Source organism: Pan troglodytes, chromosome 2 (assembly GCF_028858775.2).
Source record: "Pan troglodytes isolate AG18354 chromosome 2, NHGRI_mPanTro3-v2.0_pri, whole genome shotgun sequence".
NCBI classification, from domain to species: domain Eukaryota; kingdom Metazoa; phylum Chordata; class Mammalia; order Primates; family Hominidae; genus Pan; species Pan troglodytes.
Genome location: NC_086015.1, coordinates 132,644,967 through 132,672,928, shown reverse-complemented (window position 1 = coordinate 132,672,928; position 27,962 = coordinate 132,644,967). Strand labels below are relative to the sequence as shown.

Here is a 27,962-nt window from a genome sequence, read left to right as displayed (position 1 = left end):
CATAAATGGAATCATACAGCACGTGGCCTTTTGTGTCTAGCTTCTTGCTTAGCATACTGTTTTGAAGGTTTATCCATATTGTAGCATGTACTTCATTCCTTCTTATGGCCATCCTATGGATATACCTCATTTTGCTTATCAGTTGATGCACATTTCAAGGGTTTATTGTTATTCTCTGGTCCTCAGGTTCTGTAACTCCAAACCATGGCACCCTGCCATAAGGGGGGCAGAACATACCCAACACCTCTATCTGGCCACAGCTCACTTTGGTTCTTCCTAACCCTCTGGAGGAGGCAGGGCCTATTTTTCCGATGAGAAAACTGAGGCCTAGAGATATGGAGACCTGCGGAAGATCCCACATTTCACGGGAAAACCGGAGACTTTCTACACTGGATTCAGGGACTACTGGGCCGAACAAAGAAATCCCGCCTTTCACCAAGCCCAGAACTGGGCGCGGCGTGGATTTGCTCGCTGCCCCTCCCAGAATTGGACGAAAACGAGGTGGGGCCAGCAGGCGCTCGGCAGGGCGGGCTCGCTCTTAACACGTGACAGCGCTCAGCCAATTGGCGCGGGGCGTCCGTAGCCACGGCAACAGGTTGCTTCTGCAGTCTGAGCTGAGCGCCTTTCGCACGACTTGGAGTTACGGTTTATCTGATACCCCGGTACCCCTACGCAAGCAAGCCCACATCGACACACATTCACACACGCCCTTCAGCACCCCCTCCCAGCACCACGACCATGGACGACGACTATGAAGCGTACCACAGTCTGTTCTTGTCGCTGCTCGGTAAGCCCCGGGAAGAAGCGTCTGCAGGGAGCGCTCAGCGCCCTAAGGACGCGTGAAAGTGGGGTGAGGGCAAAAACTCAGCCACAGATATTGTGCCGACCCCCTCTGGGTGAAGGGTTGCCATGGAGTCGGGGGCAGGTCATGTACATTTCTGAGATTTCTATCTGAGCCTAGTTGGAGGAACCAGAGGCCCGACCCATGTGACGGGAGCCCTCCAGCTCGCCCTGTTTCTCTGCAGGACATTAATGTATTCAGTACTGGAGGAGAGGCATGGAGAAGACGTCAGTCTTCAAGGTTTTGGCAGTAATGTGCTGGGGACCAAGTTCTTGGCAAAGCAATGCAGCTTCACGGGTAAAGGACAGAGATAAATGGATAATTACAGAATAAGAAGGGGTGAATGCCGGGCCCAGGGATGACACCCAGGAGTAAAATGTGTGCTGAGGGTATGGGATGGGGAGGAACAGTTCCAAGCTTTTGGAAAAGATCTTTACACTGGAGCTTAAAGGATAAAAAGGAGTTCTCCAAGCCAAAAGGGGAAGGAAAAGCATTTCGGGCAAGGAAACAGCATGACCCAAGAGGTCTGGTGTCTCTGGAAATGAGGTGAGAGAGGTCAGAAGGGACAAGATCATAAAAGATCCTGCAAGTCAGGAGATGGAGAGGCCACTGGGAGTGGCAGGACTGGATTGGGAGCAGTCAGAAAAGACCTGAGACTGAGTTGGCAGACTCAGAATGTTGGTGTGGGGAGATGAGAGCTGGGGCTATAAAGCTTGAAGACTGAAGGTCTTCTCCATGCCGCTTCTCCAGCACTGAACACATTAATGCCCAGTGGAGAAACAGGGAGAGCTGGAGAGGCTGGCCACCTTTCCCAGGCACACACGTCAGGGCTCTGGTCAAATGCCCAAGCTAAAGATGCTGGGAGGTGAGGGAGAAGGCCCAGGCTAGAGGGAACTACAGGGACTTGGGGGCTGGTTGGTCAGGAAACACAGAAGAGGCAAATAAAGATGGTTCTCAAGTTGGCAGCTGGGGGACCTGGTAGATGGAGATGTCTTCCACAGAGATAGAGAACGTACTCAGAGGACCCAGTTAGTGGGGGAAGGGGCACAAAGACAAATCCAGTCTTGGTTGGTTGAGTTTAAGATCCTTGTCAGTAGCTGGGCACAGTATCTCATGCCTGTAATCCCAGCACTATGGGAAGCTGAGGCAGGAGGATTGCTTGAGCCCAGGAGTTTGAGAATAGGCTGGGCAACATAGTGAGATCCCATCTCTACAAAATTGTTTTTTAAAGTTAGCCGGGCCTGGTGGGGTGGCTCACGCCTGTAATCCCAGCACTTTAGGAGGCTGAGGTGGGTGGATCACGAGGTCGGGAGATCAAGACCATCCTGGCTAACACAATGAAACCCCATCTCTACTAAAAATACAAAAAATTAGCCGGGCATGGTGGCAGGCACCTGTAGTCCCAGCTACTCAGGAGGCTGAGGCAGGAGAATGGCATGAACCAGGGAGGTGGAGCTTGCAGTGAGCCGAGATCATGCCATTGCACTCCAGCCTGGGTGACAGAGCAAGACACCATCTCAAAAAAAAAAAAAAAAAAAAAAGTTAGCTAGGCTTAATGGCATGCACCTGTAGTCCCAGCTACTCAGGAGGCTGAGCTGGGAGGATCATTTGAGCCTAGGAGTTCAAGGCTGCAGTGAGCTATGATTGAGCCACTGTACTCCAGCTTGGGGAACAGAGCAAGACCCTGTCTCAATTAAAAATAAATAATAAAAAAAGATCCCCAGCCGGGCGCCGTGGCTCACGCCTGTAATCCCAGCACTTTGGGAGGCTGAGGTGGGCGGATCACCAGGTCAGGAGATCGAGACCATCCTGGCTAACACAGTGAAACCCCATCTCTACTAAAAATACAAAAAATTAGCCGGGCGTGGTGGCGGACACCTGTAGTCCCAGGTACTCGGGAGGCTGAGGCAGGAGAATGGCGTGAACCCGGGAGGCAGAGCTTGCAGAGAGTCGAGATCGTGCCACTGCACTTTAGCCTGGGAAACAGAGCAAGAGTCCGTCTCAAAAAAAAAAAAAAAAAAAAAAAAAACCCTGTAAGCCATCCAAGTGGAGATGTTTTAGGAACAACTGGAGGTATAAACTTGGAGCTAATTCCAAGTCAAAAATATTGGTATGGATGTCCCCAGCATACAGAAGGTCATAGAAACATGAGAATGGAAGGGATTATTTGAAAAGAGAAGAGACCCTGGGTATAAGCCTGGAAGCAACAACCTTTAAGGAGTAATCAGGAAAAGAGGGGCCCAAAAACCATAGCCAGACAGGTAGAATTGGACATAGCAAGAGATTGAATCAAGCCAAGAGCAGGGAGAATTTCAAGAAAGAGTAGAATTGTTTCCAGACACCTATAGGCTGTCTGAGAAAAGAGAGAACAAGTGTGTTTTCTGGGACATCCATGGGGAGGACTAGAACCAAAGGGTAGAAAGTCCAGGGAAACAAATTCTGGGTCAATATAAGGAAATATTTTCTAGCAGTCAGAGTTTAGTGTCCACCATGTTAAGTAGAAAGTTCCACGTCACTGGAGATGTATAAACAGAGGCAAAGTCTGCCAGTGGCATTGAGGAGAGTGTCCCTGACCTGGGCAGGTGATTGAACTAGCTGGCGTCTGAGAGCTTTCCTTGCCAATTTCCTAGGAACATTGTCACATAGTCTCTACCCATAACTACACAATGACAGCCTCTTTTATTGTAAGAGCCCATTTCCCTTTCTGTCAATGGACACAGGACTCCAAAGAGCACTAGAGTGAAGCTCCCTGAGGAGGTGTGGTGGGCAGGCACCCTTGGAAAGTGGGGTCAGGGGCTGGTGCAGGTTTAGAACTGTGAGGAGAATGACTCGGCCAGGGGAAGCCCTGGGGAATGCAGTGCTCTTCAGAGGGCACAGCAAATGCAAAAACTGAAAACCCAGAGCCAGGAAGGAACAAGGCACCTCAGACAACAGAAAGGAGGACAGCAGCTGGGACCACATGAGTGAGGGGGCGGGGGCTGGGAGGTGACAACGGAAGAGTGGGGAGCAGGGCCAGTGAAGGCAGCTTTGTAGGCCACAGAAGGAGGCGGGTATTTATTCAAAGAGCACTAAGAATCCATTGAATGGTTTCAAATGGGGAAGGGACAGACTGTGAATTTACATTTGTAAGGCTCTCCTGGCTGAGGGCAGAACGTGGATTGGGGGTCTAGGGAGGACCCAAATGGGAGCAGCAAGACCTGTGGGGAGCAGGTTTTGTGTTCCCGTGGCCTGCAGGGTAAAGTTTCAATCTCTTAGCCTGGCATTTGAGATGACGCCAACCTTATTTCCCACTAACCTCCTCCTTTACACACAGTGGGCTTCCAACATGTGGAACTGTCTGGTGACCCTAAAATCCCCAAATCCCACTCCTGACCTTTCCCCATCCCTGCCCCTCCACCCCATGAAGCCAGATCATTCTTGAAGGTCCACATCAAAGACACCTCTTCCTTGATGCCCTCCCAGGTCCCACAGTCAGCATTTCTCCCCCAACTGAGAACATCTTGTTACCCTCTGGGTGCCCCACCTTGTTCCATTGGGTGGACTGAGAACAGGTGAACCATGGTAGGTGCCCAGCCTAGTTTAATCTGCACCTGGTTCAGCACCAAGCCCTGGGGGATTCTCAATAAATACTGATTTGATGAATGACTACATTCTCAGTCATCCCCTGCTGGGAATGAACTTTCTTGTGGTCAAAGTAATGATACATGTGTTGTTTAGAAGTGTTCGCTTCCATCCCTATTGATGTGTAATATCTGTTCTAGCATTGCTATAAAGAACTACCTGAGACTAGGTAATTTATAAAGAGATGAGGTTTAATTGACTCACAGTTCCTCAGGCTGTACAGGAAACATGGCTGGGGAGGCCTCAGGAAACTTACAATCATGGCAGAAGGCAAAGACAGGCACATCTTACATAACCCAAGAAGGAGGAAGTGAGAGCAGGGGGAGGTGCTATGCTTTTGAACAACCAGATCTTGTGAGCACTCGCTCTCATGAGAACAGCAAGGGGGACGTCCTCTCCCATGATCCAATCACCTCCCACTAGACCCCTCCTCCAACAATGGGGATTATAATTTAACATGAGATTTGGGCAAGGACACAGATGCAAACCATACCATGATGTTTACTTTTATTATTTGCTGACTATGAAAGGAACACATGGGCCTTGTAAAGAGACTTAACAAATGTACTGAATGTCCACTTTGGGCCAGGCTGGGCACTGAGGACACAGGGGAACTAAGACACAGTCCTGGTCACTGGGAAACTCACAGGCTGTTGGGAAAGAAAGATGCAGAAAGTATCTTCATTTCAGAAAAATATGGTAAATGCTTATGATGGGATTAAGTGTGGGGGCTATGGGACCCAGAGGGCCCATGAGAGGGGGAGTGGGAGGGCTTCAAGGGGCCGGGATGCCTGAGCTGAGTCTCAAAGGGTGAGTCAGGGATCAAGAAGTGAAGCAGGGAGGGAGAAGAGCATGTCATGGGGAGGAAACAGCATGGCTTGTGTGTGTTGGTGGGGCAGATCTGTTTGGATACAAATGTAAGGGAAGGCAGAAGGAGCCAGAGAAATCGGAGAGGCTGGTAGGGGTGAGAGGACCAGGTGGGGCCAGGTTAAGGAGCTTAAACTTTACTCTAGAGGCAGTTAGGAGCCATGGACAGGTTTTAAGCAAGAGAGTTTGGGTTTTAGGAGGAAAATGACAGTGACAGTATTTCCAATAAGATTGTTATATCCCTTCTGATTTTTTTTTATTTTTTTGAAAAAGGGTCTCTGTTGCCCAGGCTGGATTACAATGCGGGTAATCTCAGCTCACTGTAGCCTTGACCTCCCAGGCTCAAGTGATCCTCCCACCTCAGCCTCCTGAGGAGCTGCGACTACAGGCGTGCACCACCATGCCCGGCTAGTTTTTAAATTTTTTTGTATAGATGAGGTCTCACTATTTTGCCCAGGCTGGTCTTGAACTCCTGGGCTCAAGCAATCCTCCCACCTCAGCCTCCCAAAGTGCTTGGATTACAGGCATAAGCTACCATGCCTGGCCCCTTCTGATTTTTTAGAACACTTTCAAACTGTTATCTCATTTGATCTTCATAACAACTTCAAGAGGTAGATAGAGCAGAGTTTATATCATTTCAGAAGTAAAATACTTGAGACTCAGCAGGATTGGGTGACAGCCCTGGGTAATATCAAGTAACAGCTAAGAGCCGAGCTCTGGGGCCAGACAAACTGAAGTTCATGTCTCAGCTCTGCTACTAATCAACTGAGTGACCTTGGGCCTCTCTAGGCCTCAATGTCCTTATCTGCAAAATGGGCATAATCATAGTACCAGCATCATAGGTCTGTCCATTTTTCACTCACCAAATATTTACTGAGTTCCCATTATATGTAGACACTGTGGAGGTGTCAGGGCTCCAGTCAGGAACAAGAGAGATAGGGTTACAGTCTTCATGGAGCTCATAGTCTACTAGAAAAAATAAACATGAACCAAATAATTGCACTGGGGGTCTCAAAGGCAAATTGCTGCCCAAACCGAGGACTTAATAAAGAAAATGAGCTGCCTGTGAGACAATAAGGAATGGGGGAGCCTGTGGCAAGCTGGAGAGGGCAATGCCTCAGCCCAAAGTAGCTCAGATTGAAAAATATCAAGCAAGTTGTCAAACAAAACAAGACCTCCGCCCTCATTCAGCATGAGGACCACCAGTTTTCAGCCCTTGTTGTACCCAGTCATGATAAGTGGTCTGAAGGAAAGTGCAGGTTGTGATGCAAAGATGGGACCTGGAGGATAAGGAAGAGTGCCCAGGGTGTGGATGGGGAGGGAGCACTCCTGCTAGAGGGAGGAGCACGTGCCAACCCCTAGTCAGGATGAGGCTTGGACCACTCAGCAAACAGAGAGAAGCCCAGGCATCCAGGACATAGTAAGGGAAGAGAAGCAAGGGATTAGGGGGACAGGTTGACAGAAGAGGGGCCCGGGACTTCATTTTAAGGTTATCAAAAGTCATGGAAGGGCTTCAAAATGAGTGAATGGTGAGTATATACCAATAATAGCAGATATATTATGTGCAAAGCAACTCTAATAAATTGACTGATTTTAACATCACTCCCATCCGATAAAATAGGTTACCATCATTATGCCCATTTTACCAATGAGGAGGTTGAGACAGAGAAGTTAGGTGGTTTGCTCAAGATCATGCAGCCAGTAGGTGGCAGGGCCAGGACTCAGACCGAAGAACGTTCTGGCCCCAAAGCCTCTGCTCTTAATACTGTGCTGCCTCAGATGATCACACAAGATCAGACTGGCATCTTTAAAAGTTCATCCTGATTGCCAATGGGAGGTGTTGGGGGCTGGGTATGGAGAAGATGAAATAAGAGAAAGCATATAGAGCCCTTAGCTTGCTGCCTGCTGTTGGGAGCACCCGGTAACATTAGATGAAATTATCCTTACGATTACAGCAAGACAATGATAAAGCCTGGCCTGGGATCCAGGGCCCTGATGCCCAGCCTGGAGCAAAAGCGTTTTTCCTTCCTGGCTCCTTTCAGTCCTCTTCCAGAGAGAAACTCATCTTTTAACTCTCTTACCCCAAGGACTCTGCCCGTCTAAGACTCCCATCAATGAAAATGCTCCCGTCTTTGATCCTGAACCGGTCATTGCCCACTGCTTCAAGCAGTTCCAGCAGAAGGACTTCCGCCTGCCTCAGACCCGCCGGCGAATCATCATGGTGCCTCGCAAGGAGGATCAGACACCCATTAATCCTGCATCCCAACCTCAGGCTCCCCCAAAGCCCATCCCCAGCTTCAAAGTTCTGGAAGCTAGAGATATCCAAGAGCAGCCAGAGGACAGGAAGACCTGGCTGAGCCAGAGGTCGAAGCTGCGGCAGGAGCTAGAGTCCTTTGGTGATGTAAAGAGGTGGCTGGAGAACAAGCCCAGCATCACGCCTTCAGAGGCCAAGGTCTTACACATGATCCACGAGGAGCAGAGTGCCCAGCCAAATGCCTCCCAGGCAACTACGAGGACTACCAGGGTGAGCAGCCCCATTTGCCAGATGAAGACACCAAGGGTTTAGGGATGCATCATTATTTTATTCCCTTGGGTTAGGCTGGATAGGGATAGTTCACACCATTTCACAGAGGAGCAAACAGAAGTCTTGAGAGGGAGGTGTATTAGTTGTCTAGTTATCTATTGCTGCATAACAAACACCCCCAAATGACTGAAAGCAACAAATATTTATGATCACACACAGTTTCTAGAGTCAGAAATCGGGGAGTAGCTTTGCTGGGTCGCTCTAGCTCAGAGTCTCTCATGAGGTTGCAGTCAGGATGTTGGCCTGGGCCACAGTCATCTGAACGCTTGACTGGGGCAAAAGGATCTGCTTCCAAGCTGGCTCACCCATGTGGCTATTGGCAGGAGGCCTCAGTTCCTCCCCACATGGACCTCTCCATAGGGCTGCTTAAGTGTCCTCACAGTATGTCTGCTGGCATCCCCCAGAGTGAAGGGTCCAAAAAAGAGAGCAAGACAGAGGCTGCCCTTTCAGACCTAGCTTCTGAAGGCCTCAGTTTCAGAAGTTCCACACTATCACTTCCACCACATTCTCTTTGTCAGAAATGAGTCCCTGAGTACTGCCCATGCTCAAGAAGGAAAGAAGACTCCATCTTAGAAAAGAGGGAAGCAGAAGAATTTGTGGACATACCTTAAAATCACCCCAAAAGGGATCATCCTGGCAGTCCATCTTATGGGGTATTTAAAATACCCATTGTTCATTCATTGGTTCATTGACACAAGTTTGCTGAGGGTTCCATGTAGCAAGCTATTGTGAGGATGACGATTGTGAGGTTGGGAGGAAAAGGAGGATCCCCCTTTTACAAATGTGGAAATAGAAGCTCAGTGAGGCCAACATTTATCCAAACATATAGCGATAGTAAGTGATAAGGGTACTACCAACTCCTTCTCTCTCTGTGACATTTCCTTGGGATAAGAAGACAGATAAGTTGGGTTTAAACATAGCTCTGCTCCTTCCTAGCTGTACCATTTGGGTCTCAGTTTTCTCATCTATAAAATGGAGACAACCATTGTTCCTACCTCCTGGGGTCGCTATGATGTCTAAATGCATTCATTTATATAAGGTGCCTAGGACGCTATTGGGCACATAGTGAGCACTCAAACATGATTTCCATCTGTATTATTATTGTAATCTCACAAGTGTCCATTGGGTTGGTTGGCCAGGAAACTTCAGGGTCAGTCCTTGCTGTTATTATAGCCCAAATCCTAATTTCATGGGTCTAACACACCCTCTTCTGCCAGCAGCATAGTGTCTAAGAATAAGAACTAGACTTGGGTTAGAAATGCAGCTGTACTGCTTACCTGCTGTGTGGCATTGGGAAAACCTTTCACATCTCTGAGCCTGATTCCTTATTGTGAATTAGGTAGTACCTCATACCTAATTCATAGGATCATTTATTCCTTCAGCAAACAATTACTGCCTGTCTTCCTACAACCTGGGCTTTGTTCAGTATAAAGGTGGGAGATGGGGATACACTGTAAATAAGACACGGTCTTACTTCCAGGGTGTCTTAGCCTGGCTTCTCTTGCTGTCACAGAAGACCTGATGCTGGGTAATTTATAAAGAAAAGAGAGTTTTTTTTGGCTCACAGTCCTGGAGGCTGAAAGTCCTCATGAAGTTGCAGTCAGGATGTTGGCCTGGGCCACAGTTATCTGAAGGCTTGACTGGTTGGCCTCTAGGGAGGGCCTCGTGCTGCATCCTAACACAGTGGAAGGCATCTCAGGGTGAGGGGGTGCCCGAGAGGGAGCCAAACTGGCTTTTCTAGCTGATCCCATTCATGATAACGAGCCCTCTTCCATGATAACCAATTAATCCTTAGCCCATTAATCCATTAATCCATAAATGAATTAATGGATTCATAAGAGCAGACACCTCATGACCCAATCACCTCTTAAAGGCCCCACCTGTTAATACCATTATGTTGATAACAGTATTAAGTTGCTTCTGACCCAGCCCATCTGTGGATCATCAAAAGATGCTGCATTTCCAACGAGCTCCTGGTGATGCCTGTGGTACTGGTCCACAGGACCACACTTTTACTTTTGCTAGCTATTTAATAATGTAAATTAATTATAAATTTAAAAATGGAATCCTTCAGTCACACCAGCCACATTTTGAGTGCTCAATAGTCACATGTGCCAAGTGGCTTAACAAAAGTCATGTTCAGTTTAAACATGTATTTTGGAGGGGACAAACATTAAGCCATAGCACAAGGTGTTCACATGTTAGTGGGAGAGGCAGACACATAGGATTAATGGCTCTACGGTTTGCTACAGGCCATTAATAGAGGTGGGTCTCTATTATAATAAGCACCCCGGGAGGAGCACAGAGGAACAATACCCTAGGGAATGGGAAGGCCCTTTGTAAACTGTCCAGTGCTGCACCAAGGTAGAAGATTATCATCCATTACAAAATAGGCCCTTTCACCTGGAATTGGAGAAGGAGGATTTGGACAGATAGAGAAAGAGAGAAAAGTCTTCCAGGCAGGAGGCCTATAGCAGATGCAAAGGCTGGGGGCGGGGATGGGGAGTCTCCACCTGGCTCCAGGGAAGAGTATAGGTTTTGGTGCACTGAGAGACCAGACCAGTGGGATTACGCATACTGACTGGTTTGACAGGAGAGATGTGGATAAGAATGAAATTTTAGTTCCTATATTGTCCAAGCCTTGTGTTTTTCAGATGAGAAAACCAAGGCTCAGAGAAGCAAAGTCTCCCAGGCATTTTGTGGCCAAACACAGTTGCCCTGAACCCAGTGCCCTTTGTACTCTATCCTGCTATTTAGAGCTGCTCGTCCTCTCCTTAGTCCCTAACTCTGGGGACTGCATCCCCCTGGCCTGTCTCCTTTGAACTCTCTCCTCTGCCCTACCCTCTCACCTCTTCCAGAAGAAAGCCCCCAGGCTCTCCCGGCTGTCCCGCCAGATGGTGCCCCAGCTCCAGCTGCCCAAGCCCCCTGCCCTGTCAGTCATGTACTCCTACCTGCATAGCCGCAAGATCAAGATCCTGGAGATATTTCACAAGGTGGGCCAGGGTGAGAACCAGAGAATCACCAGGGAGGAGTTCATCGCGGCTGTAAAGGCAGTAAGTGCCACCTGCTTTCTCTGGATGGGCCTAAGTGGGCAGGATGTACATGTACTCCCTCTTTGCCACCCCCACCCCTCCCCCGCCACGCTGGGTTCTGGTTCAACTGAGAAGTAGACACAAGGAGTGCAAACTGTCAGCCTTATTACTTATTAAGGCTGGAAAATATGGATTAACTTGTGGCCAAATCAGATCCTTAATATCTGCCCCGCACCAGTCTGACCTTGAAAACCCCCATCTGAGTGGAAAGTCTGTGGAGTCGACCTCATAACCAGCCAGCTACCTTGGGGAATCCCTGTCTTGCACAGCAGACCCCAAAACTGAGATCAGAGAAAGCTGGTAGAGTGTCTCCAACTGTCACTGGCATATAAGTTACATGGGTGTCCTGTCGAAATGCAGCTTCTGACCCAGCACATCTGTGGGTCATCAAAAGATGCTGTATTTCTAACGAGCTCCTGGTGATGCCTGTAGTACTGGTCTGTGGACCACACTTTTACTTTCACTGGCTATTTATTAATTTAAATCAATTATAAATTTAAAAATCCAGTCTTTCAATCACACCAGCCACACATTTTGAGTGCTCAGTAGTCACATGTGGCAAGTAGCTCCTCTACTGGACTGCACAGATGTGGAACATTTCCATCATCATGGAAAGTTGTATCGGCCTAGCAGAGGTCTGCAAACTGTGGCTCAAGAGACAAGTCCAGCCTGCTTCCTGTTTTTTAAATAGAGTTTTATTGGAACACAGCCACACTCATTCATCCTTGAATTGTCTATGGCTGCTTTCATGCTACAATGGCAGAGTTGAGCAGTATGACACAGACCGTATGGCTAGCCAAACCTAAAATATTTACTATCTGAGGTTTTTTGTTTTTAGTTTTTTTTTTGGTTTTGGGTTTTTTGTTTTTTTGTTTTTTTTTTTTTTGAGGCAGAGTCTCACTCTGTCACCAGGCTGGAGTGCGGTGGTGCAATCTTGGCTCACTGCAACCTCCGCCTCCCAGGTTCAAGCAATTTTCCTGCCTCAGACTCCCGAGTAGTTGGGACTATAGGCGTGCACCACCACGCCCGGCTAATTTTTGTATTTTTAGTAGAGAAGGGGTTTCACCATGTTGGCCAGGATGGTCTTGATCTCTTGACCTTGTGATCCACCTGCCTCAGCCTCCCAAAGTGCTGGGATTACAGGCATGAGCCACTGCGCCTGGCCTTATCTGACTTTTTATAGAAAAAGCTTGCTAACTTGCTAACCCTAGTCTAGATGAATTACGTTTTTATACATTTCGAATGCAAGATACTTTACCCTAGCATGCTGGCTCATGCCTGTAATCCCCCAACACTTTGGAAGGCCAAAGTGAGAAGACTGCTTGAGGCCAAGAGCTTGAGATCAGCCTGGGTAACATAGTGAGACCCCCATCTCTACAAAGAATTAAAAAACTTAGCCCAGTGTGGTGGCACACACCTGTAGTCCCAGCTACATGGGAGGGTCAGATGGGAGGATCACTTGAGCCCAGGAGTTAGAGGCTGCAGTGAGCTATGATCACACCACTACACTCCAGCCTGGGTGACAGAGCAAGATCTCAGCTTAAAAGAAACCCAAACAACGACAACAAATACCTTAAACAACTTTAGGGAGTTGACTGTGATGTCTTTCGTGGTTTTAAATTATTATCAATTTTCTCACACATGTTTTATGACATGTAATTATCTCAACAACATTTCAAAGCATTTAAAGATAATAGTCTTTAATCTCCATAACCAAAAGTTTAAATATTACATTCTTTAGCACCAGGAGAGTTCATTTTTTTGTTTATTTGTTTGTTTGTTTGTTTTTTGAGACGGAGCTTCGTTCTTGTCGCCCAGGCTGCAGTGCAATGGCACAGTCTTGGGTCACTGCAACCTCCCTCTCCCTGGTTCAAGGGATTCTCCTGCCTCAGCCTCCTGGGTGCTGGGATTACAGGCATGTGTCCCCATGCCTGGCTAATTTTGTGTTTTTAGTAGAGATGGGGCTTCACCATGCTGGCCAGTCTGGTCTCGAACTCCTGGCCTCAGGCATTCCACCCACCTGGGCCTCCTAAAGTGCTAGGATTACAAACGTGAGGCACAACGTCCAGCCAGCACCAGGAGAGTTCTGATCTTACTTAGCTCTGATCAAGTTAGTTCTGATCAAGGCTAGGCGCAGTGGCTCACGTCTGTTTACCCGGCACTTTGGGAGGCCGAACCAGGCGGATCACTTGAGGCCAGGAGTTTGAGTAAAGTTCAGTGAACAATGACTATTGTCTAAAGAAACTGAAGAACAAAATCATATTTCCTTTAAAACTTTTCTTCTTGAATATCCAATGTTTCTGGCAAGCATTATACACCTCCAGAGTTGCTCATCGTCCTTAAAAGAATGAGGTGTATAGTATTCTTGATCCCATTTTCCAGGAATTAAGGGAGATTTATGTGTTACTTGTGTATAGGGATGATCCACATGTGAAATCATGCTTCGTATCCAGCATGGTAGATGCTGCCATTGAGACTGGTGGGAAGTGGGGTGGGACCCTAGAGGAAGAAGAAACCCACTCTATAAAGATGGTGACATCTGGACTGGACTTTGAAGGAGGGATAGGAGTTTTTCAGGCAGAGAAGGGGAACTGCCTGAGCAAAGGCAAAGGTAAGAAAGTGCAGAGTTCATTCAAGGACCGGGAAAGGGCTCTGAGCTGCAGCAGGGACCTTGGGTATAGTAGGAAGTGGTTGAGGATGAAACTGGAAGCAGGATGGGGGTCTGAGGAGGCTGGTAAGGCCTTGGCCATCAGAGCAGGATGTTTGGATGGGAGCCTGCTAATCTGAAGGTCTTCTCTCTCCTCAGGTCGGAGTCCCTCTGAAGAACCAAGAGGTGGAGGATATAGTGATCTACCTCAGCTCTCTTGGGAAGCACAACACCATCACCATGGATATCCTGGCCAATACCTACAAGCAGTGGTCTATGGCTCAGCAAAGGAGCAGCCTGGCCACTGCAAGGGAGCGTGCGTACCCCTCCCCATCCTGTGCCTCCACCTCCCCATCCTGGGAGCAAGCATGGTGCAGGCAGCCTTGGCCTCTCCTCCAAACTCACTTCCTCAGTGTGTTCCCCAGTTTTGGCCAACTGTGGTTTGGCCAAGCCTCTGGAAATTTTCAGGCCCAGAGATTAACTAAGGAGTAGATATTCCCTTGAGTGCCCAGCTACCACTGTGTCCATTCAAAGATAAATGAGTCCCAGCCCTTGTTCTTAGAGGAGGATACTCAGCCCACCAGAGCCCACCTGAGAGGCTGAGAACTGACCCAAATGGCAAGCCTTTCCAGAGACATTTATGTGTGTGTGGGTCCAAGGCCTCCTCACTATTAATCCATAGCTTATTGATAAAATTCTTGTTCAGAACCAGAATTAGCACATGTTTACAGTTTACTGGAAAGTATATTTTGGTATTCTGCTATCAGGGGTATTATGGCAGGGTTGCTGTCAACAGTTGTAAAGGTTGTGCATGGCTCAAGTTCCATCTGCCAAGCAATACATTTGTGGGGCCACATCTGTCCAGACAAGGCACAGAGGCAAATTAGAAATGGACTTGCTAAAGCTCTGGCTGTGAATTTACTCTACAACACAAAGGTGCATTGTATAATATTTCTTTATATCTTAGTACCATTCTTGTAGTAAACAAACAAACAAAGAAACAAAAAAGAACAATTACAACCACCCACCCATTCTAGCACCCTTCCCAAACATAGCCACAGCTTTGTTTTTCTAAACGAAACAAATCTTGCTCTGTTCCCATCCACCAGGTTGGCAGGAACTTAATCTCATGCATGTTTGGGGCTTCCTTGTCCTCCCTGAGTCACACAGGAGCCCTGGAGGAGGCAGTGGAGGGGTTTCCTAACAATGGTAAAGATCTGGGGTGAGGCCGTTGGAGTTTACAGTCACACCAAGAGGAGTTACTCAGCATCCTCACTGGAGTGGCTCATTTGGGGACAGCAGGCAGCTCAGAGCATCCATTCCTCAGTCCTCCAGGAGATTTTCAATGTCCAGTCTCAACCAGCTGTCCTGCAGAGAAACTATCACCTCCCAAGCAGGGTCTCTGCCTCTCTCAGAGCTCAGGGAAACTCAGCACCCCAACAGTCGCTCCTGCATGTGTCACCACCCCAACAGTAGTAATCTCCTTTATGTCCAGCACATTTTTAAGGTCACCTCAAGTTGGGCTGCTTTCCCTCTGATACTCTTTGTGCCTTTTTGTTATAAATTACCAAGCTTATCGTTATCTGTGTAGCTGGCTGTGAGTCATTTCAATGACCACAGTGTGCTGTGATGCATATTCGCAGCAGAGATATTTTGGGGTCTGTTATTTCCCAGTAAGTAAACACAAAGCCAAGCAGCAGACCTTTGCTCTCATGGTGCTATTTTGGCGTCATCACTGAGTTCTTTTTCCCTGGTGAGCAATAGTGGGTAAGATAGGTAGACTGGGGTGTGTAAGAATTAAAGAAAGAGGAAAGAAACAGGAAAGGTGGCTCAATAGTCAAGGACAGGTTTATTTTAGAGAAAACAAACCTGAGAGGGGCTGCTGGCTGAGTTAGGTCAGAGCCACACTCTCTTACAGACTAAGAGTTTTTAAGGATTCATGGTGGAAGAGTTTATCAGAGGCTTGGACTGCTTCTCTGTCTCTTTGTTGTGTTTATCTGGGAGGCAGAGTTGCGTGTCTGTTTCCATACATCTTTCTGCAGCTGCAGGCATATCCCCCAAGTCTGCTTTTAGCTTCCCTATCTTAGTGCACCTGAAGGGAAAGGAATGTGCTTATTAAGGCCCACAGTTTTACTGGGGCCCATTGTATGAGGGTGAAGTTTGGCAGTCACCCAAGAGACTTTCCCCTGACCTCCCTCTGTGCCTGAGCTGTCTTGTCTGTGTTTTACTGTCTGCTCTTTCTGGCTGCTTATGTTAGAAGAGAAGTGATTTCCTTGAAATGCATGAGGCTAGAAAGGGAGCTGGAACTTAAAGTGGCGGTGTTTGTCCCAGATGACGGTGCTCCTGCTCTGTCCGGGTGTCTCTCACTTTGTCTAAAGAGGCAAGAGTTTGAGCGTCTTGGCAGGGGTGCCTTCTTCCAGTAGTTCTTCTTGCAGTAGCTCTTCTTCATTCTTGCAGAATGATCTCAGTTTATCCTTTATGTCCGCAGAGGTCAGGATTACTATTCCTGCTTTACGAGGAGGAAGCTGGAGCTCAGAGAGGCTGAGCCACTTGTTCACAGCCTCAATAGAAGGTGGTAAGGGATATTATTTCAGCTTGAGACAATGAAGGTCTGAACCAGGGCAGGGACAATGGGATTCTTTCATTCATTGGAATCTTTGTTGAGCAACTACTATGTGCCACTTCTAGAAACTGGGAACACAGCAGTGGGCCAGCCAAAGCCCCAGCTTTTGATGAGCTTGCACCTAAAGGGCTGGTGGTCAGGGACGGCCTCTCTGAGAAGCAGACATTGGAGCCGACATCTGAGTGATTGACAGGAACTAGTCTTGGGGGAAGCACAATCTAGGCAGATAGAACTGTGAAGGCAAAGGCCCTGGGGTAGGAAAGCTTGCAAGAGACAGAAGGTGGTCAGGGTGGCTGGGTGGAACGGGTGAAGGGTGAATGGTACGCCATGGACCAGGTGGAAAGGCAGCTGAGGCCAGATGGTACAGCAGGGCCTTGTAGCCCAGGGAAAGGACTCTGGGTTTTGGTCTAAATGCTGTGGGAAGCCAAGGGAATGAGGCGATCTGGTCGGTCGGTCGGTCGGTCTGTCTGTCTGTCTGTCTGTCTGTCTATCTATCTATCTATCTATCTATCTATCTATCTATCTATCTAATCTATCCATCCATCCACACATATCCAACATAAGGAGATCCATGCAATGGGGTCTCCTTATGTTGCCTAGGCTGGAGTGAAGTGGCTATTCACAGGTGTGATCATAGCTTACTGCAGCCTCAAATTCCTGGGCATAAGCAATCCTCCCACTTCAGCCTCCTGAGCAGCTAAAACCACAAGCGTGCCACTGCACCCTGCTTTATATATGTATATATATTTTTTGGGGGGGGGAATGGAGTCTTGCTCTGTCATCCAGGCTAGAGTGCAGTGGTGTGATCTCTTCTCACTGCAACCTCCACCTCCCGGGTTCAAGCAATTCTCCCGTCTCAGCCTCCCAAGTAACTACTACAGGTGCACACCACTGCACCTGGCTAATTTTTGTATTTTTAGTAGAGACGGGGTTTCACCGTATTGGTCAGGCTGGTCTCAAACTACTGACCTCAGCTGATCCACTCGCCTCAGCCTCCCAAAGTACCCTGCTCTATATTTTTTGTTTGTTTGTTTGTTTTTAAGAGGGAGTCTCACTGTGTCACCCAGGCTGGAGTGCAGTGGCAAGATCTCGGCTCACTGCAACCTCCAGGTCCCAGGTTAAAGCAATTCTCCTGCCTTAGCCTCCCGAATAGCTGGGACTACAGGCACGTGCCACCATGCCCGGCTAATTTTTTGTATTTTTAGTAGAGACGGGGTTTCACAGTGTTAGCCAGGATGGTCTTGATCTCCTGACTTCATGATCCGCCCTCCTCAGCCTCCCAAAGTGCTGGGATTACTGGCGTGAGCCACCGCGCCTGGCTATACTCTATATTTTTTAAAGATCCTATTTGCTGCTTGGTGAGACAGGGTGACAGGACGAGAATGGCAGCCAGAGGGCTGGGGTTGGTGCAGTAAGGGACGCCATTAGTGGAGATGGAGAGGAGGGCCACATCTAAGGTACAGCTTAGGTGGCTTAGGTGGGCACTGCCCAGACGTGTGGGAAGGGAGCGGAGGGGTGGCCTGGTGCCTGCTGGGTGACACTGGATAACTGCTTGGCAGGTTCCGTGGCTGGGCACCCTCTTAGTCCCTCCTTCCTTCATCTCTTCCCTCTGACTCCAGGTTATATCTTGGCCAAGCACAGAGATTCCCTGAAGGGTCCGCTCAAGAAGCAGGAGGTGGATTCAGCCCCACAGCTTCCCAAAGTGGACCTACTGACGGTGCCTGCAGTCGACACGCAGATGGAGGCGCGGCCCATGACCCTGGAGGAGATGGAGGAAGTGGGCAAGCGGTACCGCGAGCGGCAGCGACAGCACAAGGTACCTCGCCAGCGCAAGGAGAGCATGCGGCTTGGGGACTGGAGCAGCTGGGGTTCAGATCACCGCAGCAGCACCACCCGCTGGCTGCAGAACCCTGGGGAGGGGGGTCTTCACCTCTACAACCACCCCTTCTTCACGTCCCTCATCTGTAAAATAAGAACAATACCTGCCTCCTGAGGTTTTTGTAAAAGGTAGTAAGATCCTGTTTCTGAAACTATCACGTCCCCCTCTCCCTATTCTTTAATTATGACTTTTCATCCTTAGACCAGGCCTGCATTTTCATCACAGCTGGAATCCAGGCACCTGGCACAGGGCCTGACACTGGGTAGACTCTCCAGAAATACATGGCAAGTGAAGGAAGGATTGATTGCATGAATTAGCTTGTCCAGTAAACATTTATTGAGAGCCTACCATGTGCCAGGCACTCTTCTGGGTGTTATAGTAAGCATAACAGTCCATGCCCCTAGGAAGCTGACAGTCTGGTAAGGGAGGCAGACAACATCAATACAATACTACATATAAATATTCATATATAATATAGTCTGGGAGTGGTGTCTCGCACCTGTTAGCCCAGCACTCTGAGAGGCCAAGGTAGGAGAACTGCTTAAGCCCAGGAGTTCGAGGCCATCCTAGGCAACATAGGGAGATCCTGTCTCTACAAAAAATTTAGAAAGTTAGCCTGGGGTGATGGCATGTGCCTGTGGTCCCAGCTACTCAGGAGGCTGAGGTGAGAGGACTGCCTGAGCCCAAGAGGTTGAGACTGAAGTGAGCTAAGATCGCACCACTGGACTGCAGCCGAGGGGAAAGAGCAAGATCTTGTCTCAAAAAAAAAAAAAAAAAAATTATATACAGGCCAGGTGCAGTGGCTCATGCCTGTAATCCTAGCACTTTGGGAGGCCAAAGTAGGAGGATCACTTGAGGCCAGGAGTTTGAGACCAGCCTGGGCAACACAGCAAGGCCCCGTCTCTACACAAAATTTTTAAAAAATTAGCCAGCATAGTGGCGTGTGCCCGTGGCTCCACCTGCTGAAGAGGCTGAGGCCAGAGGATGGCTTGAACCTGGGAGGTCAAGGCTGCAGTGAGCTATTATTGCACAGTACACCCCAGCCCAGGCTACAGAGTGAGACCGTGTCTCTAAAAAAAAAAAATTAATAAACACAAATATATATATATAATTAAAAATACATATTTGTATTTATACCTATAATATTTGTATTTGTACGTATAATAAAATGGCAGATATTGCTAAGTGCTGTATCTACTAAGATTTGATTCAGTTGCATGACAAGAAAACCCAAAATGTTTGAGCAGGGACCAGCAAAGTTCCCCTGTAAAGGGCCAGATAGTAAACATTTTAGGCCTGGTGAGCCATATCTTGTCTGTCGCAACTACTCAGCTCTGTGTTGCAGCAGGAAAGCAGCCACAGACAGCACCTTAACAAATGAGTGTGGCTGTGCTCCAACAAAACTTTATTTATAAAAACAGCTGGTGGGCCAGATTTGGCTCATGGGCTGGTCTTTGCTGATTCTGGTTTTAGAAGCTTTAAAAGTTAGGGGTTTTTTTTTCCTTGTTAAAAAAAACAAGGTGGTGGCAGCCAACAAAAGCAGCTACCTGCTCCGCTAGCCTCCTCCTATCTTAGCTCATGGCTTTCACCTCAAGGTCACAGATGGCTACTCCTAATTTAAATGTCACTTTTCTTTTCTTCTCTTTTCTCTTCTCTTCTTTTCTTTTCTTTTTTTGAGACAGTCTCACTCTACTGCCCAGGCTGGAGTGCAGTGGCTTGATCTTGGCTCACTGCAGCCTCAACTTCCCGGGCTCAAGCCATCATTCCACCTCAGCCTCCTGAGAAGCTGGGACTACAGGCGCACGCCACCATGCCCAGCTAATTTTTTTGTAGAGACAGGGTTTTGCCATGTTGCCCAGGCTGATCTCGGACTCCTGGGCTCAAGTTATCCTCCTGCCTCGGCCTCCCGAAGTGCTGGGATGACAGGTGTGAGCCACCTTGTGGCCCCGCGAATGTCATTTTTCAATAGGACGCCTCTAGGGCATGTGTACTGTGTTTTACCGTATATGTTACACAATCATGTGTGCACACCTGCACACCCGTCTACAGGGCTGTGACTTCAGAACCTGAGCTTCTGAACCTGAAGTCTTCACTGACTTCAGAACCGGAACTGCAGCCCCACTGGACGTTGGTTGCCATCACCCCTCATGGGGACCTCGCAGGGGAGAGGTCGATGAGGCACTGCATCTTCCTTCTTCCGGCCAGGAGGAGGGACACAGGCGAGAGAAGGGCGAGCCCCTTTCTGCTTCCTTCGCAGCTCACGATCCCCTCCATCCAGTACACGGAGCAATGTCACCTGGTGCGCTGTGGGAATCGGCACTTTGATGAGCACTGCCTCCCGTCCACCATCCACGGGGATATGAGGGAGCTCATTGACTCGGCCCGCAGGCACAACTTTCTGGTCTACCTGCAATGCTGGAAGCTCTGTGAGTCCTATGGCCTCCTGCTGACGGAGGACATCCTCATGAAAGGTAAGGGCCTCGGTGGCTGGCCCTAGGAAGATGCCAAGGGAACCCCAGAGCTGGGGTGAGGGTGATGCCACCCAGGGCACCCATGCAGCCATTCAAGCCACTGTAGTCTCTGGTGGGGACATTGGGAATAAGGCAGAGTGGGGGCGTGGAGGAGAAGAGGAGGAGCCCAGTCTGTTTTGCTGCTAGATGGGATTTCTAGAACACAAGGCCCGGAGGTCTGGGTTCCACAACTGAGATTTGGGGGTCTGGATTCTTGAACCCTGAGCTTGGTGAACCAAAAGCTCATTCTAGAGTAGAAAGCTCCAAGGACAGGAGTTCCAAGTGAGAAAGCCCTGAGGTTGAACATAAAGGAAGAGTTGCAATGTTGAAGAGGGATATTTGATAGAAATGATAACTGCTATCAAAACAAAGCCTTTCTCTAGGCCAGGCTGTTGCTTGGTTCTTCTGCAACAAGCAGTGGGGTATGAAAGCACGTGGAGACAGGACCTGCTAAAGCCCTTTGAGCAGAGAGCGCTCAGACTCAGCCCTGAGATTTCCACACTGCTTCTTTCCTCTGCTTGGGTGGAAAACACGTTTTCATACATCCAAGCTGGTCTGAGCCCACTGTGTCTCTGGGGGGTGAGCACTTTTAATATGTGGGAGCGGAGAAGGGCCCAGCCCCGAGATGACAATTTAGCAATGCCTGCATTCCAAACTTGTGAATTGGTGAATGTATAAATTTGTTTTGTTTTGAAATGGAGTCTCACTCTGTCACCCAGGCTGGAATGTAGTAGTGCGATCGTGGCTCACTGCAAGCTCCACCTCCCAGGTTCAAGCAATTCTCCTGCCTTGGCCTCCTGAGTAGCTGGGACTAAAGGTGCACACCACCATGCACAGCTAATTTTTGTATTTTTAGTAGAGATGGGGTTTCACCATGTTGGCCAGGCCGGTCTTGAACTCCTGACCTCAGGTGATCCACCTGCCTTGGCCTCCCAAAGTGCTGGGATGACAGGCATGAGCCACTGCACCCGGCCTGGTGAATGTATAAATTTAATGGGCAGGATCTTCTCTGTGCTTTAAAAACATGAAGGAGCAAGCTGCACTTGGGGGCAGAGGTTTTCTCCTAGGAACCTCTGCCTAGGAAGGAACTTTGGCCATACTGGGAAATGTAGCTTTCTGAGAAAGGAACACATCACACAGGGAGTGGTGTGACTTACGTGAGAACTAGACTTTACAGTCACAATTGATTATTACCATCTTTTTCCCAAGAGGGAGGGAAACAAGCGCTAACCTTATAGGGCCCTGGGTCTTCTTAGATTAGTTTGCTAGGGCTCCTATAACAAAATACCAGTCTGTGGACTGCGCGGCTTCCACAACAAGAATTTATTTTTCACCGTTCTGGAGGCTGGAGGTCCCAGATCGAGATGCCAGCAGGGCTGGTTTCCAAGGCCTCTCTCCTTGGCTGGCAGATGGCTGCCTCCTTGCTGCCTCCAAACAGTTTTTTCTCTGCACATGCACACCTGTTGTCTCTCTTGTGTGTCCACATTTTCTCTTCTAAGGACACCAGTCAAATTGGATTAGCACCCACCCATGGACAACCTCGTTTTAGCTTGATCATCTCCTTCAAGACTTTATCTCCAGGCTGGGCACAGTGGTTCACCCCAGTAATCCCAGTACTTTGGGAGGCCAAGGCAGGCGGATAGCTTGATCCTAGGAGTTCAAGGCTGTGGTGAGCTATGATCATACCACTGTACTCCAGCCTGAGTGACAGAGCGAGACCCTGTCAAAAAAAAAAAAAAAAAAAAAAAAAAACCACCAAAATCTCCAAATGAAGTCACATCCTTTTTTATCCCTCCCTCAACGGTCACATTCTAGCAGCGTGAAGTGGCTCATGCCTATAATCCCAGCACTTTGGGAGGCCGAGGTGGGTGGATTGCTTGAACCCGGGAGTACGAGAACAGCCTGGGCAACATGGCAAAACCCCATCTCTACAAAAAATACAAACATTCATCAGGCATAGTGGCATGTGCCTGTAATCTCAGCTACTCAGGAGGCTGAGGTAGGAGGATCACTTGAGCCTGGGAGGTCGAAGTTGCAGCTAGCCGAGATTGCACCACTGCACTCCAGCCTAGGTGACAGAGCAAGACCCTTTCTCTCTCGCTCTCTGTCTCTCTCTCATACACACACACGTGCACACACACATCACATTCTAAGGTACTAAGGATTAGAATTACAACATAAGAATTTCGGGGAGACACAATTTGGCCCATCACAAGTGTATACAGGGGAATGTGGTCAGAGGCTGTCAGGAACACAGGCAAGCAACTTCAGTGGTCATTGTCTCCCACATGTGCTACCTGGGTTGGGAGGGCAGAGACAGAAGGAGATCCTATAGCTCTGGATGCTGACTTTTCACCAAAACATCCCTCCTTCTTCCTTCCTTGGGGAACCTCACCTTTCCGGATTATTTACACCATGGTCTTACGCAGTGGTGGAGCTGCAGCTCTGTCTTCTCAAATGCAGGCCAGCTTGCCATGTGCCCTGGACTGCTCCTCTGGGTTAGGTCTTCCCCTCTGTGCTTCTTTGTCTGTCCCCACCAGAATATCGAGCCACTTTTTTTTTTTTTAAGAGATGGGGTCTTGCTTTGTTGCCCAGGCTGATCTCGAACTCCTGGGCTCAAGCAATCGTCCCACCTCAGCTTCCCAAAGTACTGGGATTACAGGCGTGAGCCACTGCATCCACCCCTGGCTTCTGCTAGCTGCTGGGTTCCTACATGAGTGAGCTTCACCTGTCTGCAGGATCTCACGTTCATGGGCACACAGGAGCATCCTGTGGGTGGGACTAGGCCCAAATCCATCTCTGACCACTGTCTTGGCCACTTGCTATTCGGTATCTTTATGACAGAGGCCTGATCTCCTATAAGCAGAGAGGCTCAAATATCAGGACTTCCAGCTCTGTGTTCTAGACTAGACCTTGGTGGCTCAGACTCCAGGCTTCAAGCTCAGGAGCCAGAATTCTAAACAAGGTCTCCCCCTCCCCTGTGAATATAGCTTTATTGGCTTTCCACCCTGGTTTTGGCGATAATACTTGCTCATTTGAATTTTTTGAAAACATAAAAATCAAAATTCCCCAGCCTGAGTTGGCTGTTGTGAATATTTTAGTGACCATCCTTTCACAAATCTCTTTTCCTTTTCCATTTACAGAAAATTATTTATATAACTCATTTTTAAATCATACTTTAAAAAATCATGTGTACCTTTTGAAAATATTAATGTTACATATCTCCCCCTTCCCTCTCCTTGCTTCTCACCTCCACAGCCCCTTCCCAACCCCCAAATAACCAACATTAACTAGCTGGAGTGTAACTTCCATCACTTTTTCTAGAACATGAGCTTTCATGTGTTGCCAGCTTAAGACAAGCACTGCTTGATAGTTGCAGAAGGTGGAGACCCTGGCTCAGTATTTTTTTTATATTCAGCACATCTGAGAAAACTCTCCCAAGGATCTCCATGAGATTAATTCAAGACAAGGAGAAAACTGCCACCAAACAAATCCAAGTGGGCCGGGCACAGTGGCTCATGCCTGTAATCCCAGCAGTTTGGGAGGCCGGGGTAGGTAGGATGGCTTGAGCCCAGGAGTTCCAGACCAGCCTGGGTAACATAACAAGACCCCATCTCTACTAAAAATTTAAGAAATCAGCCAGGCATGGTGGTGCATGCCTGTGGCCCTAGCTACTTAGGAGGCTAAGGTAGGAGGGTCGCTTAAGCCCAGGAAGTTGAGGCTGCAGTGAGCCATGATCTGTACTTTAGCCTGGGCGACAGTGTGAGACCTTGCTCAGAAAAACAAAACAAAACAGAAAATTGGTCTAAGTTAACCTTGTCAAGTCTTGGTCAAATCCTCCTGCCTCCTGGGACAGCTCAGACCTCATTGCACCGGGGCCTTGGGGGCTTTGTTGTCCTTGTTATGAACAAGCCCCCCTCATCTGTAGTCCCCTGAGCCATATTGTCCCAAGGCCCCTTTCCTGGCATCACACTACAGCTATATGCATGTCACCACTGGGACAGTGGTTCAAGGGACCCCTCTGCAGTATTTTTGCAACTTCCAGTGAATCTACAACTATTCGACAATAAAAAGTTACTATATAGATAAGAAGAAAACGTCTTAAAAATGTGAATTAAAAAAAAAAAAACAAAACACCTCCTCTGACCCCAGAGGCTTAGGGAGGGATGGGCAGTCTGGGTTGATGGCTGCAGATGTTTCTCTTGCTGTCCACAGCCTTGCTGTACCCAGGAGACAAGATCATTTTCCAGATGGACAAAGTGTGCCCCATCCGGCAGCCGGGAGGCTACTACTCTGACTGGAAGGTCTTTTCTCCGAATCTGGCTCTGCTCCGGTCCCAGGGCCCTGGCAAGTCTAAGAGGACTGACAAGCTGAGTTTCGGACCCCCTTTCTCCCTGCCTTGGCCTCCTGCTCCATTGCTATCCCTTCAGTGTGGGGGCTGCAGGCTGGAGTACCTGGGGCGCCATGCTGTGCTTGCGTCTGCATCCTAGGGCAGCATCCCCCAACCTGACTGCTCACTGCAGACTGGCCAGTCCCGGGTCACCCTTGGCGCATGTCTCAGGATCATGGCCTGCTGGCCTCAGCTCCCACACAGCTACCCTCCTGACCCCAGTCCTGCACAATCATAAGGTTTCTGGAAAAGATGAAAAGGAGAGCCTCCTTAGAGAACAGGGCTGGAGCGAGGGCCTTCACAAATCCCCAGCCAGGTGTCAGGGCCCTGCAGAGAACAGGGGGCAGCCCTTTCTCTGCCCTGCCACCTTGCAGCGGCCACACCCCTTCTCTGGCAAGAGGTGGGCTTGCAGCTCGTGGGAGGATAAAAGAACATTTCCCCGGGACCTGCCTCCAGCCCTTTCGAGAGGCCAACCTGAGTCTTCTCTAAGAAAATGGCCTCCTTTGGTACTCTAAAGCCTGAGCTACCCAGATTTGAGTCAAGCAGCAGGTGACAACCCGTGGGCAGCATCCGTGCGTGACTGCAGAGGAACAAGGCAGCATCCCTGCAGAGGGAGGGGCGCGGCATGGGAGGAGGAGAGCCCAGCTGGCCGGACACCATGAGGTGGGAGGGGCCTGGACCTGCCCCTGCTTCTAGACCCCTGCCAGCTGCCCACTGGGTGTGTGGCCAGAATGCCTGCAGTGGGACACAGCAGGGCCCTGTAGAGATCAGACAGGCCTCCAGTTAAATGGACAAGGCACTTCTCTGAGTCTTAGCATCTTCATGTGTAAAGGGGCCTAGTAGCTCCTACCATACACTATGAGGATCAGATGAGAAAGAGTGTCAACATCTTAGCAGGGACAGCACTCAATCAATGATTGTCGTTGTTTTACCTTGCTCTGGTTGGGGCATCTTCAAGTGCAGGAGTAGGCCCAGGCCTGCAGGTGGGTCCTGGCCATGACACGGGCTGTAACTTCCTTCCAGCCCCGGGGTGGGCCAGGAAGTGGCTGGGAACCCAGGAAGGGGATTTTGGTCCATGCTTAGGTAGGCCATAGCTAATAAAGGATAAAGAGAGTTCTCTTAGGTCAAGGAGAGACGTTGACTGTATCTTGCTACTTATGGTTGATGGAGGCTGGGTGGGAAAGAGTGCCGTGAATGATTAGTGATGTCTGTCAGGCTCAGGGTTGGAGGGGAAGGGGGTTAGATTTCACCACCTTCGTCCTCAGGGCTGGGTTAAGCTCTGGAGTGGGGAGTGGGAGCCAGGGACCCCAAAAGGATTTGGCAGTGACTTACTGAGCCTCCCTTGTAACTACCCTGAGAGGTCTCTATTCTGCACCATGAGAAAACCAAGGATGAGAAAGGGGAAGTGACTTGCCCAGGTCACCTGGCCAGATTCTGAGGGTAGGTCCAGCTGACCCAAGCCCACTGTGTTCCCCTGGAGCATGGAGGCACAGAGTCAGGGTCCACCCCAGGTGGAAGACATTTTTCTTTCAGAGCTCTCGTTTGAGACTTGGAAACGGGTCCACCCCTGCGGCCCTGACCTACTCCCTAAAGCCCCATTGGCCTGGATTTCCACTCTCCTCACAAAATGCCTCTCTCTTCTCCACTAGGAAAACGCCAAAGAAAAGCAAGAAAATGCGCTTTAAGGAGTTTGAGGAATTTACCAGGTCTGTGGCAATCATCTAACTCCACAACGAAGGAAGGTGGGAGGAGGGGCAGCTTCGCCTGAGACAACTGGGACTCTGCGCTCCTGGCACAACAGCTGGGGCTCGGTGCCCTGGCCTGAGAGGCGGTGACACAACACAGAGAGGGCCAGGAGGCATTGCTCTGGGGCTTTCCATGTGTTCACTCACTCAGATCCTCCCAACAGCCCTATGAAGTGACACTAAGCATATTCATTTTACACAGGAGGAAACTGAGGCACAGACAGGGTAAATATCATGCTCAGAGTCGCACATCTACGAAGTGATGCAGTGGGGATCTGAACCCAGCTAGGGTGGCTGCAGGGGCCGTACTCCAAACACCACATTAAAATGCCTCCAGATAACAGATGGTTTGCGCTTAAGACTTTGAGTTTAGAGGCATTGGACAAGGAATGAAGCCTGCACTTGGCCACTTGCTCAGTGTGCGACGGCCTCTCCAGGCCTCCGGGTCCTCACAGGTGAGGTCGACAGGATAACAGAGCTGACCATATGGAACTGTGGGGAGGACTGAGGTGCTGAAGTGCTTGGCACAGTGCTAAATCTCCACTTTGGTCACAGTTGGTGGGCTCTGCGATGAAGCCTCAGCCCTGGCCTGTCTGCCATGACAACCATCCCTGTGTCTTCTTGTTTTCCAGGAAGCTGAAGGTGAAGAGGTCCAGTGGTCTGCAGCAAACACACCCCAATTCCTTCTGGCCGGGTCATCTTCTGGATAAGCTGCAGCTCTACCTGCCCACTGTGGCCACAGACCGGAGCCTGGCGCTCTTCAGTTGTGTTCAACACCAGCCCCATGTCTACCCAGCCACCTACCACCCTGACCACTGGTGGCCCCTTAGGAACAAGAACTACATGACCCGCGCCCATTATGATGCCGCCAAGGTGTACTACATCAACTAGAGCTAGCCAGGTGTGGCCGGACCCAGCCTTCCTGGGCCAGGGGCCAGTGCAGCCAGCGGCCCAGAGCCCAGACACAAGAGGAGTGTCAAAGAGTCAAACTAAAGAAATCCTTTCAAAGAGGGATGGACCGGGGGCCAGTTCCCTCTGGACTCAAAGTGTCCAGTGTCTCAGAGGGTAGATGTGTCCAAGGAATGACGTGCAGTTTTTGACTATTTCCCTCCCCTGACCTCTGCCCTTTCTACATAAAGCAGGTTGGAGTTTTTCTCATTTCA

The 27,962-nt window shown here is 49.2% G+C and overlaps 1 protein-coding gene across 6 annotated transcripts; it reads left to right on the top strand.

The window, feature by feature from the left end:
• Window positions 1-186: 186 nt before the first annotated feature.
• EFCAB12 (EF-hand calcium binding domain 12) lies at window positions 187-27,962 on the top strand. Of its 6 annotated transcripts, none has more exons than XR_010155788.1 (10): window positions 187-787; window positions 7,417-7,853; window positions 10,772-10,966; window positions 13,812-13,968; window positions 16,141-16,227; window positions 17,895-18,091; window positions 20,412-20,625; window positions 24,880-25,033; window positions 26,704-27,024; window positions 27,432-27,962. XR_010155788.1 is itself a non-coding variant. In XM_054682250.2 (10 exons), the coding sequence occupies exons 1-10, from the start codon at window positions 739-741 to the stop codon at window positions 27,688-27,690; spliced, it is 1,806 nt and encodes a 601-aa protein (XP_054538225.1). In that variant the 5' UTR covers window positions 187-738; the 3' UTR covers window positions 27,691-27,962. The 6 variants fall into 6 exon arrangements, 3 of the variants coding, with proteins under 3 accessions (XP_054538225.1, XP_054538226.1, XP_054538227.1); XR_010155789.1 differs by having other exon boundaries at window positions 26,704-27,254; XM_054682250.2 differs by having other exon boundaries at window positions 26,704-26,760.

What these genes read in the sequence shown, in the direction of transcription:
- EFCAB12 (XM_054682250.2), top strand. Translation starts at nt 739, where the DNA reads ATGGACGACGACTATGAAGCGTACCACAGTCTGTTCTTGTCGCTGCTC. An exon ending in CAACTACGAGGACTACCAGG is followed by an intron (nt 7,854 to 10,771) that starts GTGAGCAGCCCC and finishes CACCTCTTCCAG; the next exon opens with AAGAAAGCCCCCAGGCTCTC. An exon ending in CCTGGCCACTGCAAGGGAGC is followed by an intron (nt 13,969 to 16,140) that starts GTGCGTACCCCT and finishes TTATGTCCGCAG; the next exon opens with AGGTCAGGATTACTATTCCT.